General features: G+C 41.8%; 1 protein-coding gene across 2 annotated transcripts in view; it reads left to right on the top strand.

Moving 5' to 3' along the window:
- Nucleotides 1-700: 700 nt before the first annotated feature.
- Nucleotides 701-18,410, top strand: part of LOC108700560 (vasodilator-stimulated phosphoprotein) — a 28,343-nt gene continuing 10,633 nt past the window's right edge. Inside the window, exons 1-4 of one of the 2 annotated variants that reach the window (XM_041575164.1) lie at nt 701-1,137; nt 10,842-11,010; nt 13,243-13,411; nt 16,337-16,397. In XM_041575164.1, coding sequence (XP_041431098.1) covers nt 1,133-1,137; nt 10,842-11,010; nt 13,243-13,411; nt 16,337-16,397 — 404 coding nt within the window. In that variant the 5' untranslated portion in view covers nt 701-1,132. The remainder of the gene's footprint in view (nt 1,138-10,841; nt 11,011-13,242; nt 13,412-16,336; nt 16,398-18,410) is intronic. The other variant, XM_041575163.1, reaches the window with a different exon arrangement.

Raw genomic sequence — 18,410 nt, 5'->3', positions numbered from 1 at the left:
GCAGCAGCCCCTAGGTTCCGGAGGGGGACCCTGAGGCAGAAGCCCCGGTGGGCCCCGGGCCACCTAGTCCGACCCTGGTTGACGGACAAATCGCACATTTAAATGATCGTTTCGAGATAATCGTGGTCTCACAATAACGAAAAGATCTTTTAAAAATCTTTACATCTATGACCATCTTTACAGTATCTTGTGTGAGCCAAACTGCCTCCACTTCACAAGGCGGGTGAAACTTCTGTTACATGGCTACGGCTCTTATGAAAACGTTTTCCTACGATCCGTTTGTTTTATCAAAAGGCTCCTGTGAGAAAAATCTTTTCCTTCACTTCAAATAACAGAGTTTTACACGGATATTATCAAGCTTCAAAACTGAATATTATGCTGGATAAGAAAGACTCCCATGATTTCGCCTTCCTATGGCATTCTGGGAGTTGTAGTTTAATAGAAAAGGAAGGACTACAGTTCCTGATTTGTTTTCTTTGAAGCAATATTCTTTCTGTCCCATAATTAACATTATACCTGTTTCCTCTCACAAGCATAAGGGAGGAAGGAGTACAACGCTATTCCTGAGAGGGATTATTGGCAGAGCTACCTAGCCATACTTGTAGTCATTTATCCCAGCCTTTGTCTGTATAAATCTCCCCAATCCCCCTCCGCCCCCCGGGCAGTGTATGCCGCGCTGTCTGTGGGGGAGGGGAGCAGACAGAACTCCTGTGTAGAGGTGACATCACCAGAAAGGTGGGTCGCCCTTTTAAGATGGGCTGTGGCTTGTTGCCTCTTTAAGAGAAGGCTGTCCCCAGAACAGAGGAAGTGATTGAATGTAACTGAGAGGGAAGAAAGAGAGGAATAAAGCGAAAGAAGGGGAGGCTGAGGAAGGCAGGTAGAAGTAAGAAGGGAGACAAAAAAAAGAGGAGAAAGAGAAGGGAGACGCAGGACTGGGTGGCATAGTGTTAATCCGGGCACCAGCTCTGAGGCCAAGCATGTGGGAGTATTAGGGAATACACAGGAAGGGCGGGGTGAGGAAGAGAGTTGTAGGAGAGGAATTGGAAAAGAAGAGATTAGGGGAGAAGGGGCATTGCTGGAGGTGAGGGGCACATTCCTTCCTGCAGGAGGAGGCTCAGACTCACAGTACAGTATGAGGTGAGTGGGTCACTAGGCATTTGTCATGTTGTTGTCATGTTGTGTCATGTACCACTATGTAGCACTGAGTAGCACTATGTAGCACTGAGTAGCACTGAGTAGCACTGAGTAGCACTGAGTAGCACTATGTAGCACTGAGTAGCACTGAGTAGCACTGAGTAGCACTGAGTAGCACTATGTAGCACTGAGTAGCACTATGTAGCACTGAGTAGCACTATGTAGCACTGAGTAGCACTATGTAGCACTGAGTAGCACTATGTAGCACTGAGTAGCACTATGTAGCACTGAGTAGCACTTTGTAGCACTGTGTGCCACCGAGTAGCACTGAGTAGCACTATGTACCACTGCGTAGCACTGTTTGCAGGCCCGGACTCTGTGGGTTCTGGCAAATGCCAGAGGGGCTGCTATAAGGTGCCATAGAAAGTCACTATTTAGTGGGCTGGTGGGGGACTGTGTGGGCCTGTGATTGGGCCTCTGTGTACCTGAAATGCCAGGGCCTATTTTAATTCTCAGTCCGGACCTGACTGTGTGCCACTATGTAGCCGAGTAGCACTGTTTACCACCGAGTAGCACTGTGTACCACCGAGTAGCACTGTGTACCACCGAGTAGCACTGTGTACCACCGAGTAGCACTGTGTACCACTGCATAGCACTGTGTACCACGGCGTAGCAGTATGTAGCACTATGTAGCACTGCTGTGTCAAGTTCTGTCTTGTATAAAGTATATCTCTGCACCACTATTGCTTCGTGCAATGACGTGCATGAGGGGGTGTAATTTCATAGCATTTGATGTGATTTTTGTTGGTTGTGTTGTGGGTGTGATGTGTGTCATAGTTCACTCTGGTGTGTTCTGCTGATTTTATGTATTATTTGCATTTCCTTCATATTATACAGCACTGAGCTTTAGTCTTCCTGCATACCACGAGCCCTCCCATTTATCCTTATCAGTGCTCCATGTGTCATAGTCACTCACTGCATCCTGATGTCTGCAAGGGCTTGGTCTCTGTCTTCTGCTTCTCTATATATCATGTTCATACAATATACAGTGTAGAATGGCTTCTGACATCTCTAGTGCAGGGCTGTAGCCTGTAGGTCACTTACTGTATACATCCAAAATATATTCTACTTAAATTGCCTGCTGTCTGTATGAGTGGAGTACTGTTGTATGCCCTATAAACAAAGCTGCAAATGTATAAATTAAAGATACAGTCAATTCACACAGAGTCAATTTATGAAATCAAAAAAACAATGGCATACCAAATGTTGCTCCATAAAACATTAACTACTCCCTCCCATGTAGCATTTTCCAGGGGAGTGTATATATCAGGGATGTTATCAGGGTTGCCAGGTTGGTGGTTTTCTATCCAAATTGGGCTTCTAATTTAAAGCCCACGCGGGTTTTGAAAGTACAAACTAGCCAAGGTACGGATTTGGGCTACTTTTTCGGCCTTTGGCGGAAACCAGCAAAGGTTTTTCTCTTGCCCTAATGTGCCAAGTCTGCATCTCCCAATGCATGTTGGGCAATGTAATTTTCATTTACCAATTTGTGAACTGCCAAGTTGTTTAATGTAATACCCAACATGTGATGGGACTAACTTGTATAGAAGTCGGGAGTTACCAGATTTTGGGCTCTGTACCCCAGTCTCCCGTCACTCTTAAAGCGATACTGTCATGGAAAAACATGTTTTTTCAAAACACATCAGTTAATTGTGCTGCTCCAGCAGAATGCTGCACTGAAATCCATTTCTCAAAAGACCAAACAGATTTTTTTTATATTCAATTTTGAAATCTGACATGGGGCTAGACCAGTGATCCCCAACCAGTAGCTTGTGAGCAACATATTGCTCTCTGACCCCTTGGATGTTGCTCCCAGTGGCCTCAAAGCAGGAGCTTGTTTTTGAATTCCAGGCTTGGGGGCAAGTTTTGGTTGCATAAAAACCAGGTGCAATGCCAAACAGAGCCTCAATGTAGGTTGACAGTCCACATAAAGGCTACTAAATGGCCAATCACAGCCCTTATTTGGCACCCAAGGAACATTTTTCATGCTTGTGTTGCTCCCCAACTCCTTTTACATCTGAATGTTGCTCACGGGTTCTAAAGGTTGGGGATCCCTGGGCTAGACATTTTGTCAGTTTCCCAGCTGCCCCAGTCATGTGACTTGTGCCTGCACTTTAGGATGGAATAACTTTCTGGCAGGCTGTTATTTTCCCTACTTAATGTAACTGAATCAGTCTCAGTGGGATTTGGCTTTTACTATTAAGTGCTGTTCTAATCTTACATCATCTTCCCATTGTTCTTTTGTTAGGCTGCTGGGGGGGGGTGATTGAAGTTTATCAGAGCACAAGTCACATGACTGGAGGCAGCTGGGAAATTGACAATATGTCTAGCCCCATGACCGATTTCAAAATTGAATATAACAAAATCTGTTTGCTCTTTTGAAAAATGGATTTCAGTGCAGAATTCTGCTGGAGCAGCACTATTAACTGATTCGTTTTGAAAAAAAAAACATGTTTTCCCATGACACTATCGCTTTAAGCATTCTTGCATTTTCTGGTGACACTTGCGGCAAAAAAAAAATCTGACCTGTTTTACCAATATTTATTGAAATTGTATATGTATTAGGGCCTTATGGGGCCCCTATACCTCATGGGCCCCCCTCTGTAGTTACGCCCCTGGTGACGGGCGATTCTGTCCCATGTTGCTTCATGGAAAAAATTGAAAAAGGAATATTTTGATATATATTCATTTCTATTTTTATCCTTTTTTTCACTGCACATATTGTGCTATTTTTGGGCTTTTGAAGTGCCTCTTGGCTAGTTTTGGGCTGGTTTTGTAACTGACTTTGGCTGGTTTTGAAAAGTAGACCTGCCAACCCTGGATGTTATACTCTATTAGCAGGTTTGGCATAGAGTGGTATACTTAATAAGGCTAAAGCAATGTACTTATGTGTTTTGAGCTATGCCCATTTGTATTGCTATGGTTGTCATTAACTTATTGTTAGAAGGCGCTTTCACTGGTTTTATATATATATACATATACACATGCAATATGCAAATGCGCATGTATTATTATTATCTTTATTTTTATAATGCCAACATATTCCACAACACTTTTGTGATTGTACATAAGCTTCTGCCCCAGAGAAAGCTATATATATATATAATTAGGCCCATAAATCTTTAGACAGAGACAACTTTTTTTCTAATTTTGGTTCTGTGCATTACCACAATGAATTATAAATGAAACAACTCAGATGCAGTTGAACTGCAGACTTTCGGCTTTAATTCATATTGCATAAAAATGTGAGGAACTAATGCCTTTTTTTAACACAATCACTTAATTTCAGGGGCTCGAGTAATTGGGCAATTGTCTCAAAGTTTAGTTCATGGGCAGGTATGGGGAATTCCTTTGTTATGTCATTATCAATGAAGCAGATAAAAGCCCTGGAGTTGATTTGAGTGGGGGGGGGGTGCTTGTATGTGAAAGATTTTGCTGTGAACAGACAACATGTGGTCAAAGGAGCTCTACATGCAGGTGAAACAAGCCATCCTATGCAAAAACAGAAAAAAACCCATCCGAGAAATTGCTACAAAATTAGGAGTGGCAAAATCTACAGTTTGGTACATCCTGAGAAAGAAAAATAAGCACTGGTGAACTTAGCAATGCAAAAAGATCTGGACATCTACGGAAGAGAACAGTGGTGGATGATCACAGAATCATTTCCATGGTGAAGAGAAACCCTTTTACAACAGCCAAGTGAACAACACTCTCAGGGAGGTAGGCGTATCGATGTCCAAGTCTACCATAAAGAGAAGACTGCATGAAAGTAAATACAGAGGGTGCACTGCCACTCATAAGCATAGATAATAGGCTAGATTGGACTTTGCTTAAAAAAATCTAAAAAAGCCAGCACAGTTCTGGAAAAACATTCTTTGGACAGATGAAACCAAGATCAACCTCTAGAATGATGGCAAGAAAAAGTATGGAGAAGGCATGGAACAGCTCATGATCCAAAGCATAGCACATCTCTATAAAACATGGCAGTGTGATGGCTTGGGTGTGCATTAGGGATGCACCGAATCTACTATTTTGGATTCGGCCGAACCCCCGAATCCTTCGCAAAGGATTCGGCCAAATACCGAACCGAATCCGAACCCTAATTTGCATATGCAAATTAGGGGTGGGAAGGGGAATTTTTTTTTTTACCTTCCTTGTTTTGTGACAAAAGTCACGCGATTTCCCTCTTCACCCCTAATTTGCATATGCAAATTAGGATTCGGATTCAGATTCGGTTCGGCCAGGCACAAGGATTCGGCCGAATCCGAATCCTGCTGAAAAAGGCCGAATCCCGAACCGAATCCTGGATTCGGTGCATCCCTAGTGTGCATGGCTGCCAGTGGCACTAGGACACTAGTGTTTATCCATGATGTGACACAGGACAGAAGCAGCCGATTGAATGCTGAGGTGTTCAGAGACACACTGTCTGCTCAAATCCAGCTAAATGCAGTCAAATTGATTGGGAGGCGTTTCATAATACAGATGGATGATGATCCAAAACATTCAGCCAAAGCAACCCAGGAGTTTATTAGGGTAAGGGCACACCTGGCGATTTGGGGAGATTTAGTCGCCCCGGTGGGGCTAATCTCCTCAAATTGCTTCCCCGTGTCTTCCGCCGGCTTTAATGAAAAAACTCCTGCGCCAATGCACTCGCGGCTCTTTACTTGAGTGTAAACTTCAGGCGACTTCGGAAATCAAATCGCCGCATGTGCATTGGCGCAGGCGGAAGACACGGAAGCAGTTTGGGGAGATTAGTCGCCCCAAAGAGCCCAGGGCCCGCACCCCTCAGGGCCCCCCGGCAGTCCGTGCGCCACAACAAATGCGGCCGTACGGAGGGGGCGGGGCCCGGCTGCGCCTCGCGCACCAGGGCCCGCACCCCTCTAGGATCACTACTGTCGCCGGGCGATTAAATCTCACTGAATCTCCAGGTGTGCTCTTACCCTTAAAGCAAAGAAGTGGAATATTCTTGAATGGCCAAGCCAATCACCTGATCTGAACCCAATTGAGGCCCACAAACAAACAGCAACTGAAAGTTGCTGCAGTAAAGGCCTGGCAGAGCATTAAAAAGGAGGAAACCCAGAATCTGGTGAATTCTCATACTCTCAGGGCTTAATTTCAACTTTAGTACTACTGTGCACTCTTGAGTGCTCTCATCCTGTTTATACTACAGGCCCTTGGCTAACTTTAATCAATGTATTTCTGTGATCAAACCCTAAAGCTGCCTCTGGGTGGGAGAACATTTAGGATATCCAATTGATAATCCAGACAGTCGGATTATGCATTTCTGGTCACCAAGTTACCTGATGGATGCACAGATTTCCATCAACCGTTGGCTTCATTTCTGTGTTTGGAATTTGAATTTTAAAGGGGTTGTTCACTTTTAAATTTACTTTTAGTATGATGTAGAGAGTGATATCCTGAGACAATTTGCAATTGGCGTTTGTGAGTTATTTAGCTTTTTATTGAGCAGCTCACCAGTTTGCAATTTCAGCAATCTGGTTGCTAGGGTCCAAATTGCCCTAGCAACCATTCATTGATTTGAATAAGAGACTGGAATAGGAATAGGAGAGTGCTTGAATAGAAAGATGAGTAACAAAAAGTAACCATAGATTTGTAGCCTTACGGAGCATTCGGGTCAGCGATCCCCATTGGAAAGCTAGAAAGAGTAAGAAGAAGAAATTAAATTAATGAAAAAACTATAAAAAAGAAAACATGAATGCCAATTGAAACATTAATAATAATCCATTTCATTTTATTTTCATATTAACAGTACATGTATACCTTAATATCTTGGAATAAAAACAAAATAAATAATGAATGTAAACGACAAAAGTGCTTAGAATAGCGCACTCATCAATTTTACATTCACTTATTTTCAAGGTGACATATATCTATTGTGACATTCAGGTAAGCAGAGACCATAGCCACAGCACAGTTTAAGCACATAAATTGCGTCTGACGCCACCTTTAAAAGTTCAGTGCAGTTTGGCTTTTATTATAAACAAAGGTTTACATCTTCACCACAGGATTATTCACTTAAGAATAGCTTTAAAACCCACCTTGGTGTTCACAGAAACACAATATTTCCAGCTCATGCAGCCTTGGACATCACAAGTCTCAGAATCCTCTTTTTCCGGAACTCTGTACTCTGTACTCTCTCCCTCTCCAGCCCTTATTAGTCCGTTACCTCTAATGGAGCATGGAATGGAAGGCCCACCCTCATCTCCTACATTTATTCGGCTTTTCCTGAGCCAGTCCACAAATACAGCCACACTTGCTGCAAACCTATACATATCTACAAAGAACATCACTGCATATTTGTGTAGTGCTTTAATACCTAATGAAAGTTAAAGCTGTAATACACCCTGATAATGTAGAAAACTCAGATTTCCTACGAAGTCTGCTTAGCTTAAGTGACACCAGAAGACACCAGAAATATAATCTTTTTCTATATAACCAGCATAACATTGTACCGTATTTTTCCAATGCTTTTAGATTATCTGTCCCATCCCCTCCAAATTTCTGTATGAGTAGGCCACCATACTTGTGCCACGGTAGTCTGTAAGTGTTAGAAATTCTAACAAGCTAAGAAGTGACAGTCAGGTTTAGGAACTTCAAGTAACAATCACAACATTGTAAAATGCTGGCACCTTAAATTATTTAAAATAGATAAGGAGCTATCATTTCACTGTTATAATGTTCCTATTACGGTAAATACTACACCCAATGTCTGCCTGCATACTATGTCATGTTCAGAGACACTTGCTTTAAGTTCTTTGCACAAGATTTGTTGGGGCCTGTAGAGGAACTGGTGGCACAACTGTCATGTCATAATTTTAACAAAATTGCACACACTTCATTTATGACAGATTACATTCACACCAGTATGCAATTTTTGTTTTGTAAAGCTTATTGTATATGAGAATTTAAGTTCACCATTGTGTTTTTTTTTTAATCAGTACTTCTGCTTACTCCATCTCTATTGTGCTTTCTGTGTCTGTTTCACTCTCCTGGTTCTCACAAGTGGTATCTCCCGTCTGTGACACACAGCCTTATAAGGGCAAAACCACAGCTAGTAGCAGGGGGAGCAAGGGGGGAAATAATGGCGGGTAAACCAGTATGACTTTGTCAGTGCGTGTTTGTGCATGATTCTGTATTTTGTTAAAAAATACTGCAAAAAAACTACCCTAGTTTGATGGTTATTGGTAAGATATTGCCATGCCTGTACCATTTAAAAGGTCTTCAGTAATTCATTTGTTTTATAATAAATTCAGTTATATTCTGAGTTCAACAGGATATCCGTAACATATACAGGTAAAAGACAGTTTGTATTGTTAACCCAGATGTTCTAATCTAAACATCCTTCTTATTTTAGTAAATAAACAAAAAGATTTCACCATTCTATTCCTTCGCGAAAGATTCGGCCGAATACCGAGCCGAATCCAAATCCTAATTTGCATGCTTCCTTGTTTTGTGACAAAAAGTCCCGCGATTTCCCTCGCGCCCCTAATTTGCATATGTAAATTCAGATTCGGTTTGACCGGGCAGAAGGATTTGGCCGAATCCTGCGGAAAAAGGCCAAATCCCCAACCAAATCCTGGATTTGGTGCATCCGTAATTTATATGTTAATGTAAATACAACTCCAATCTGTATCTGTTTAATATATTATGTAGCTACTACTGATGTGCGCGCCGACCCGATACCCGCGGGACCCGCCGGTTTACCCGCGGGTCGGGTGGGTTCGGTCGACCTTGCACTGCTCCTCGCGGGTGGCCACCTTCAAATGCCGACTTCCGGGTTCCAGTTTTATAGTCTTGCGTTGCGTCTGCTCGCCCGGCCCCTTTTGTGACATCATTGGCGGGGCGAACGGCACGGGTCTGTATAAGGACCCCGGAAGCGCGGGTGCGGGTCAGGAAAACCCCACTAGTAGCTACCTTATTTCAGAGGTAAGAAGTGCAGAGAATTTTACCAGACAGATATCTCTTAATAGCAATTGCATTTAAAAACCTGTTTAATGTCAGTTTTCTAAGAATGTTTGTATTGTACATTGCTTCTAGCATAGCTATTATAGGTTTGGGATCTATTATTCTGAATGCTTGGGACTTGGGGGGTTTCCAGATAAGGGGTTCTTCGGTAATTTGGATCACCCTGAAAGGGGTTGTTCACCTTCTAAACACTTTTACAGTTGAGTTGTTTTTAAATTGTTTGCTAGAAATAAATACTTTTTTCAATAGCTTTCCATTTTTTATTTTTTACTGTTTTTCCAAAATCTAAGTTTAAAGTTGAATGTTTGTGTCTCTGGTGTTTGTCTGGCAGCTCAGTAATTCAGGTGCAGACTCTAAACAGTTACAGTTTTGCAACATTTAGTTGATACATTTTTCAGCATCATCTCTGGAGTATTAGCAACTATTGTATCAATTCTAACAGCTGCCTGTAATGAAACCCAGAGATTCTGCTCAGCAGGGACAACGATAAGAAATGTATCAACTAAATGTATTAATATGAAACAGTTTAGAGAGTCGGCGACCCCCCCCCCCCAGAACTGCTTTAGAAGGTGAAAAATGAGACTCACACATCAATATTAGAAGTAATTAGAACAAGTCTTTACTTCGGGTGAACTGTCTGAAACCAACTGAACTGGATTGTCGTCCACAGGAGTAAGCACGGATGCACCTCTTAGCGCTCTTGCACTATCCGTAGTGTGTATAAACTACCACTATTACATATTTTGAAACAAATTCAATTTGTCTTATTACTAATATTTCAAAGAGTGTCTTTATTTGTATTATTTGTAACACCAAATAGCCTACCCCTTGTCACTGAATTGAGTTTCTGGAAGCTCCTGTGTCATTGGAGCTTGTAGATGTCATCAGTCATTGTCGGAGCAACCCATATGGCAGCATATATCAGTAAAAATACATGCAGATATAGAGAGCATCTTGTTCAGAATTATATATGCTGATGGAAATGTTATCTTCCCAAAATACATGGCATCCCTGATGCAGAAACCCATTATCCAGAAAGCTCCAAAATACGAGAGTGCATATTAAACAAATAATTCTACTTGTTTTACATGATTTCCTTTTGTCTGTAATAATAAAACATGTTACGTTCTTAGCTACATGACTACATATTGAGAAGTCATGAAGTAGTCCTATTTGGTTTATCTTTTAGTAGACATATGTAGACTTAAGGTATGGAAATCCAATTGACATTAAAGTCCCAGGCATTCCAGATGATAGATTCCATACCTATATGTATATAGGTGTGTATTGGGTATATCTATCTATCTATCTATCGATATTTATTTTTGTGTTTGTTTTTAATTTTATTTGGAAGACTATTGTAAAAGATCAGCATTGGAGCTAATGCTGTTTAGCAATTGTTCCTCTTTGCCCCTTTCTTGTTTAACTACCTCAACAAATGTACACAATTACATTGTATTATACAGTGGTTATGGTTCCCCCCCCCCACAATACTCCTTTGCAACATTGGTTCTCAGTACTGAGTACCATTGGGGAGATCTAGTGATAACACCTGCAATTCCCAGATTATGACCAGTAGACTCTTTCTACGGACTCTTTCTATATTCTAACTTCTTTGTTCTTCCCACCTTCTCTTTTATGTTTGTAAACTACATGGTCAGTGAGACAGCACTGGTCACAGCTCGTGCCAATGTCATGGTCTATGATGATTCCAGTAAAAAATGGGTGGCAGCTGGAACTGGTGCCCAAGGACCCAGTCGTGTCCAGGTCTTTTACAACCCTACAACACAAGCATACCGTGTGGTGGGGAGGAAGATGCAAGATCAACAGGTACAAGTATATAGTACAAGAGTGCTGGTGTGGAACTGGTAGGACAGAAACTTTTTGCATTCATACTGTATAATGTATATCGGAATTTCTCTGATGCATTTTATTTATCATGATCTGTAACTGTCTAATGTTGATTATGTACTATCACCTGCTGTGAACAAGCCCCTCTTTTATTAAGGAAAAACTATACCCCCAAAATGAACACTTAAGCAACAGATGGTTTACATCATTTTAAATGGCATATTAAAGAATCTTACCAAACTAGTCTATATATTTAAGTAATCTTGCCCTTTTAAATCTCTTGCCTTGAGCCACCATTTCGTGATGGTCTGTGTGCTGCCTCAGAGATCACCTGACCAGAAATACTGCAGCTCTAACTGTAACAGGAAGAAGTGTTGACGCAAAAGACAGAACTCTGTCTGTTAATTGGCTCATGTGACCTAACAAGTATGGTTTATTTTTATGTTTGTGTGCACAGGGAATCGTACGATCCCAGGAGGCGGCCCTTATTTTTTAAAATGGCAATTTTCTATTTATGATTACTCAATGGCACATACTACTAGAAAAGTATATAATTCTGAAAATGGTTGATTTGCATGAAGCTGGGTTTTACATATGAGCTCTTTTATGCAATATCTTTTTATAGAAACCTACATTGTTTGGGGGTATAGTTTTCCTTTAACTAAAGTTGTTCCTACTATTGAAGGCTTAGGGGCCATTTCACCATTCACAGGATACTTTGGATTGACGCTACACTTGTTTGTTAGTGTAGTACGGTAAGTATATATTAAACCTATTAATAAAGGCACATTCACATTCAGAAGATTCTTTTTTTTAATACAATTTTTGGATTTTACATTTGCTGTTGTCACCTTGTATGTATTGTAGTATTACATTCAGCTGGTTTTTCAGGTAACTCAAACCTGCAAGCACTGAGAGACAAGCAGAGACTGTGACTATGAGTTGGTTTTGGTAATACTGAGCAGGAAGTAAGGCTTGCATAAACAAAAGTTTGCCCTCGGCTGCTGAAAGTTGGCAGTTGCAACACCATATGTCGGCGTTTCTGAAAACATAAATGATTGAGTATAAAGTACATTAGCTGAAAGAATCAGTAGATGAAATCGGCTGCACTGCATTTTTACTGAAATATAACAGCCTATGCTATTTGGCATTGTTTCATGTTAGAAAAATAAAACTGAGAAACACAAAAAAACTGAATTATACTATTTACAAATGTATTCATTTTAATTATTTTGGGATAAGTACACAACCAGCTCTGAGCAGCATTTGTTAGTAATTTTTGGTAGATATTTTCTGACACTTCTGTGTCTACATTTTAAAATGGTCCCACAAATTCTGAGTTGGATTAAGATCAGGTCCTTGACTGGCCTTATGCTGGACATTCATGTTTTTGCTTTTTAGACACTCCAATGTTACTTTGGCCTTGTGTTTTGGGATTATTTTCCTGCTGCAACATGAGAATCAATTTTTTTAAATTGAGTAATTTTGCAGTATTGTACCAGTATTTTGCATAATACGTTCTGTTTTAAGAAGCTGCCCAGACCTTGCTGATAAAAAAGAAGCCCAATGTCACCATGCTTCCACTACCAGGATTTGTATTTCTGTAAAGCAGGAAAACTGATCAAGGAGTGTATACATTTATATAGCAGTGCAAGCTTTATGAGGACCCATCCTTTTATATCAAAATATGCGATAAGATATCATCATCATCATTTATTTATATAGCGCTCACACATACATAAGATATGTATGTGTGAGCCTAAATGACTAATAAGGCACATAATTAACAGGTGTTAATTATGTGTGTGTGCTGCTCTGGAGTGGAGGGTATTGGTGCTCATGCACCCAGTACCCTGTATCTCAAGGCAGCACAGTAAGCTTGCTCTATGTCCAGGAGTATGAAAAAACGTCTGACCTTTATTTTCCAGTCAATTTATAATGCAAGTCTGTGGGGGCAGTTTCGTGCAATTTGGTGTAAAAGCACTCCAAAGCACTTACGCTATCAAGGTGCAACTACCCTAAAAAGGTTATGTTTTTTTTTCTACTTTGGAGTAGACATCTCTGTCAGATTTGGAGCTAGAAAGGCTCACTGAATGTAGATTAGCTGGGAAATTTCATAATATCTTTAAAATTAGGACATTATTATTAGAAGTAAATCCCTATGCCCTACCATACTATTACTATACTGATCTTATTTGACCCTTGTTACAGGTTGTAATAAACTGCCCACTGGTGAGAGGACTAAAGTACAATCAAGCCACACCTAACTTCCACCAATGGAGGGACAGTCGTCAGGTGTGGGGCCTGAACTTTTCCATTAAAGAAGAAGCAGGGCAGTTTGCTGCAGGAATCACACAGGCCTTGGATGCACTGGAGACTGGTAAGATAGAAAATTATGAGAAATATAAAGTTATTTACTATTAAAGGCCTATGTTTTGTTCCCCACTAAGCTTAAATTTGCATTATACTCCATTTTCAGCATGACCTCCGTGAAAAGAACTTAGGGCGAACATGCTTTTTGCTTCTGTTTTAATCACAAACAATGTTATTTCTTCAGCAAAATGGGGCTAACAGGGAAATTGAAGCTGCTTCATGTTTGCTCCTTTGCTAAGAAGATAATTGGATTGCCACCTGTATAATAGACTTCAGTTTATCTGTGCACTGAAAATCTATTTATCTACCTACCTCACAAGGACCATGCAGTAGCTTCAATTTCCCTTTTTAGCATACACTCTATCTATTAAGCAGTCCTGGCTTACTTCTTTTTTGGCTGAAGGCACACATGCAGTTGCTACACTTCTCTCTGCCTAATGAACAATAATAAGTTGAAATCAGCACTTCTGTATCCGTATTTAAACAACAGTATCCGCCTGTGTGCGGATACACAGTGCAGTGCAGAACAGGGAGGCAATTGGCATGAAAAACGAACGATGATTCGATTCCAATCTCCATTTGGCTCTGTGTATCCGCACACATGCGGATACTGTCGTTTTAAAGGGATTCTGTCATGATTTGAATGGTGTAGTTATTCCTAAATTACATTGTTTACACTGCAAATAATTCACTCTCACAAGTGTATTTTTTTTTTTTTTTTTTGTAATATTAGTGTGTAGGCAGCCATCTCGCGTCCTTTTGCCTGCTTTCAAAAAAAGCCAGTGCTGCACTGTGGAACTGCTTTCTGGCAGGCTATTGTTTCTCCTACTCAATGTTACTGAAGGAGTTGCAGTGGGACATTAGTTTTTACTATTGAGTAATGTTGTAATATATAACAGGGAGCTGTTACCATTGTTCTGCTGATGGGCTGCTGGGGCAGAAGGAGGGGAGGTAGATATCCCTCCAACAGCAGCAGTAAAGTGTGCCTGAAGTTTATCAGAGCACATGACTGGGGGCACATGGGAAACTGACAATATGTCTAGCTCCATGTCAGATTGCAAAATTAAATTAAAATTTTTATTTTTACACTGAACAATTCCTTTAAGGTCACTTCCCCAACCAAGCAAAACATGCTACAAAACTGAATGCAGCCTTAGGGCACTGGCACATAAGATTACAAGCAGCATCAATAAAAAATGCTTGCTGTTCCGTGTAGATTGCGCCAATCTGACATCAGTTATTGAGGACTTTGGGATGCTTTAGGAACAGGAGCTGGTTAAGATAACTTGTGTAGATGTGACCATTAAGTCACTGGGTCGGATAAGGTAGCCACACATCTGCAGATATTTATAGAACTTGGTTATTTTCTACTCGCATGTATGTCATCAGTGCAAAAACATTCAGTTGGTGTAACTGACTTGTGTTTGGCCAGAAATTCATTTTTGGACCTAAGTGACTAATAGGGGTTGTATAGAAGGAGTTGTCAGGTTTAGAGCACTGCAATGGCTAAATTATTTGAAGAACTGCTATAAAAAGCAATGTTATACATATGTTAAATATATACAGTAAATAAAAATGTAAAGGAACAAATGTTGTTAGCATATCTTTAAAGGACCAGTAACATAAAAAAAAAATGTTTAAAAACTCGTTAGTGCACAACGAAAAATAAACACTAAGACAAAAGAAACTTTTAAATGGCAAAGCCTTTATTAAAAAATAACTTACAGAATGTCCACTTCCTGTCTGCTTCAGAAACGGCGAAAAGGCGACCATCCATCCTGCAACGATCAATTTCTTCTACCTGGCTATTCACTGACAGGCATCGCTTTCATCCTCCTCCTGGTCTCCCGACGCACACTTCTTTCTGCTACTGTTGTGGGGAAGTGAATTCGGCTGGAGGGGCCTCCAGTTGGTGGGAACTTGGAGACGGCTGGATCGATGTGCAAAGTCCTGGGGTAGGAGCTGTAGTCGTGTCCCCGCTTCATGGCTGCTGCTTCGTGTCTGTGGCTGGCTGCTGACACTGTGCTCCCTGCGCTGCCGACACTTCAGTACTGGTGGCGGCGGTAGTGCAGGAAGCAGAGGGGTAGTGGCCGGGGCAGGGAGCGGTGGAGGCCCGGGCAGCTCGGTGCTACTCGGGCAGAGCCATCTGTGACTGCCCCAACTGCCATGAAGTTGAGTGGTTGTGTCCCGCCGGGGCCAGTCTGAGAACTGGAGGCGGCGGTAGTGCTGGTGGACGGACTGTGTTCACTGCCCTGCCGGCTGCGCTGTAGTCTGTACCATTTCTCCCCTGAGGGGAGTGCAGCAGTGCCCCAGCCGCTACCCCTCCGCTTCCTGCACTACCGCCGCCACCAGTACTGAAGTGTTGGCTGCGCTGGGACCGTGGGAAAGAGATGGCTTGGCAGAGGCAGCGCAGGGAGCACAGTGTCAGCAGCCAGTCACGGGCACACAGCGGGAGCAGCAGCCGAAGACACGAAGCAGCAGCCATGAAGCGGGGACACGACTACAGCTCCTACCCCAGGACTTTGCACATCGATCCAGCCGGTTCCAAATTCCCACCAACTGGAGGCCCCTCCAGCCGAACTCCCTTCCCCACAACAGTAGCAGAAAGAAGTGTGCGTCGGGAGACCAGGAGGTGGATGAAAGCGATGCCTGTCAGTGATTAGCCAGGGAGAAGAAATTGATCGTTGCAGGATGGATGGTCGCCTTTTCGCCGTTTCTGAAGCAGACAGGAAGTGGACATTCTGTAAGTTATTTTTTAATAAAGGCTTTGCTATTTAAAAGTTTCTTTTGTCTTAGTGTTTATTTTTCGTTGTGCACTAATGAATTTTTAAACATTTTTTTTATGTTACTGGTCCTTTAATTCTCCCGCAATTCTGCCCATGCTCTGAGACACTTGTCTTCATTTTGATTCAGCTCACTTTCTCAATAACAGGTTCCAATACATGGATTCCTCAGAATGGCCCCAAAGTTGAAGAGCCAGAGCAGCCCAGAAGGTAAGCGAATTTATTTATTTTTCTTCCAGATTCTGCAAATTTTTATTATGACCTGGCACTACCTGTAGCCATATGTCTTATGGGTAGATTGGTGCATTGTTTTGTCATTGTTTGCTAAAACCATGTAGACTTGGAAGCTGCTGTTACTAGTGAACCTATGTAATTATGTTCTTCCTGGACTAGTTTTTAATCTGTTTGGATCAGTAGGATTTATATAAAGTAAAAAGAATTAAATCAATACCTCCATGGTTAAAAGTATTAAGTATTATAGGATCAAATTTTTGGAAATTAATTTGCCAACAATGTTTAACTGCATATCAGACCAGACAGATAAGAAATGTTGTTGAGCAGCCAGTGAACAATGAGGGATAGGATAATTGCACACAATACACAGGCTCTAAAATGATTGTCTCCTATCAGCTACTTGCTGTAAGTGCACTGAAAGGAGAGGGAGCATATTTTGTGCAAAAATGCATACTCATTTCCACGGCAAGATCAGTCAAAAATAGCCTGACGTGCCACTGGCCTTTTACAGGACTGATATTGCAGCAGAAATTCCTTGACAGAAGCCAAGTATAAAAAAGTAGGAGAAAAATATGTACATGCACTTTTAAATATGTTCTGTAGCAGGGCTGTCCAACTGGCGGCCCGCGACCCCCCCCCATTGTGTGGCCCCCACATTGAAAGTCTGCCTGCTGTGTCTGCTTACCATGTGTAAACTTTAGAAGGTATCACTGCAGAGATTAACTGGCCCCTGCATTGTTTAAATCTCAAATTAAGACTGTAATCCCCTGTATTCTTCACATATGTAATCCCCCCCTGCATTGTTCACACTTGTGACACCTCTATTGTTCACACCCATAAAGCCCTGTACTGTTCAAACCGGAGACCCAGACTGAAACTGCCCACATTGTTCACCTGTTCACACTCATACAAACTTCTGAAGTGGCACCAGCACTGTCACTGTATGTAGCACAGTATGAATTGTTCATTTTAGAGTGGTCCTGATAGCTTTCCCTCCCTGTGTGTGCCATACTTTGCATGTCCTACTATCCCTGTGTGTGCCCTAATCTGTCTACCCCATGCTGTGTGTGCCATACTCTGCCTGCCTTATGCTCCATGTTTGTGTTCCATAATTTGCCTGTCCTACTATGCCTGTGTGTGCCATAATCTGTCTGCCCTATGCCCCCTGTGCGTGCCATACTCTCCCCACCCTATGCTCCCTGTGTGCGCCATACTATGCCTGCCCTATTCTCATTGGTTGTGTCATACTCTGCCTGCCCTATGGTCCCTGTGTGCGCCATACTCTGCCTGTGTATGCCCTGCTCTTTATTGTAGAACATAAGCCTGGTGTTTGTTCTGGGGGGCATTTGAAAATTATTGTTTGGGGGCCCTAAGGTGTTTAATTATGTGCTGTGTTATCCACAGGGGAGGAGGAGGCATATGTATTTAAGGATATGTCTTAATATGACTTAACTTTTTTCACATATGAGTGATGAGTTATATCCCTGCAGTGAGCACCAACCATTTGGTTTTTTGGTGTGCTGCCACCATTAATGTGGACATGGTCTTGTGGTAACATGAGTGTGCTTTAAAGTGGGTGTGGTTTAAAAACAGGAAGTAGTCAACACTGGTTTCCATTATTGGCCCTCCACCATGTAGGCCAGAAAAATTCCGGCCCTTGGTACCACAGAAGTTGGACAGCACTGTCCTATAGAATCATTACTCCCCATCAATTCCCTCCCACGGTATGCCCCTACCACTGTCCATCAGCTGCAAATAATGTCCACATTTAAATACCTGGGAATAGTAATCAACAGGGATCTTGGACAGCGTGTGTCCCTTAATATATCCCCCATTTTGACAAGCCTTAAGGCACGTCTTGCTGCATGGCAGGGGCTTCCTCTGTCTCTCCCTGGCAGAGTAAATATTTAGAAAATGGCATATCTTCCAAAATTTTTGTAAGTTTTCCATAACTCTCCAGTAACCCCTCCTGCAAGTGTTTTTGAAAAC

Source organism: Xenopus laevis, chromosome 8S, assembly GCF_017654675.1.
Source record: "Xenopus laevis strain J_2021 chromosome 8S, Xenopus_laevis_v10.1, whole genome shotgun sequence".
NCBI classification, from domain to species: Eukaryota; Metazoa; Chordata; class Amphibia; order Anura; family Pipidae; genus Xenopus; species Xenopus laevis.
Note: the sequence above shows the minus strand (reverse complement) of the source record. Positions and strands in the feature narration are given on the sequence as shown.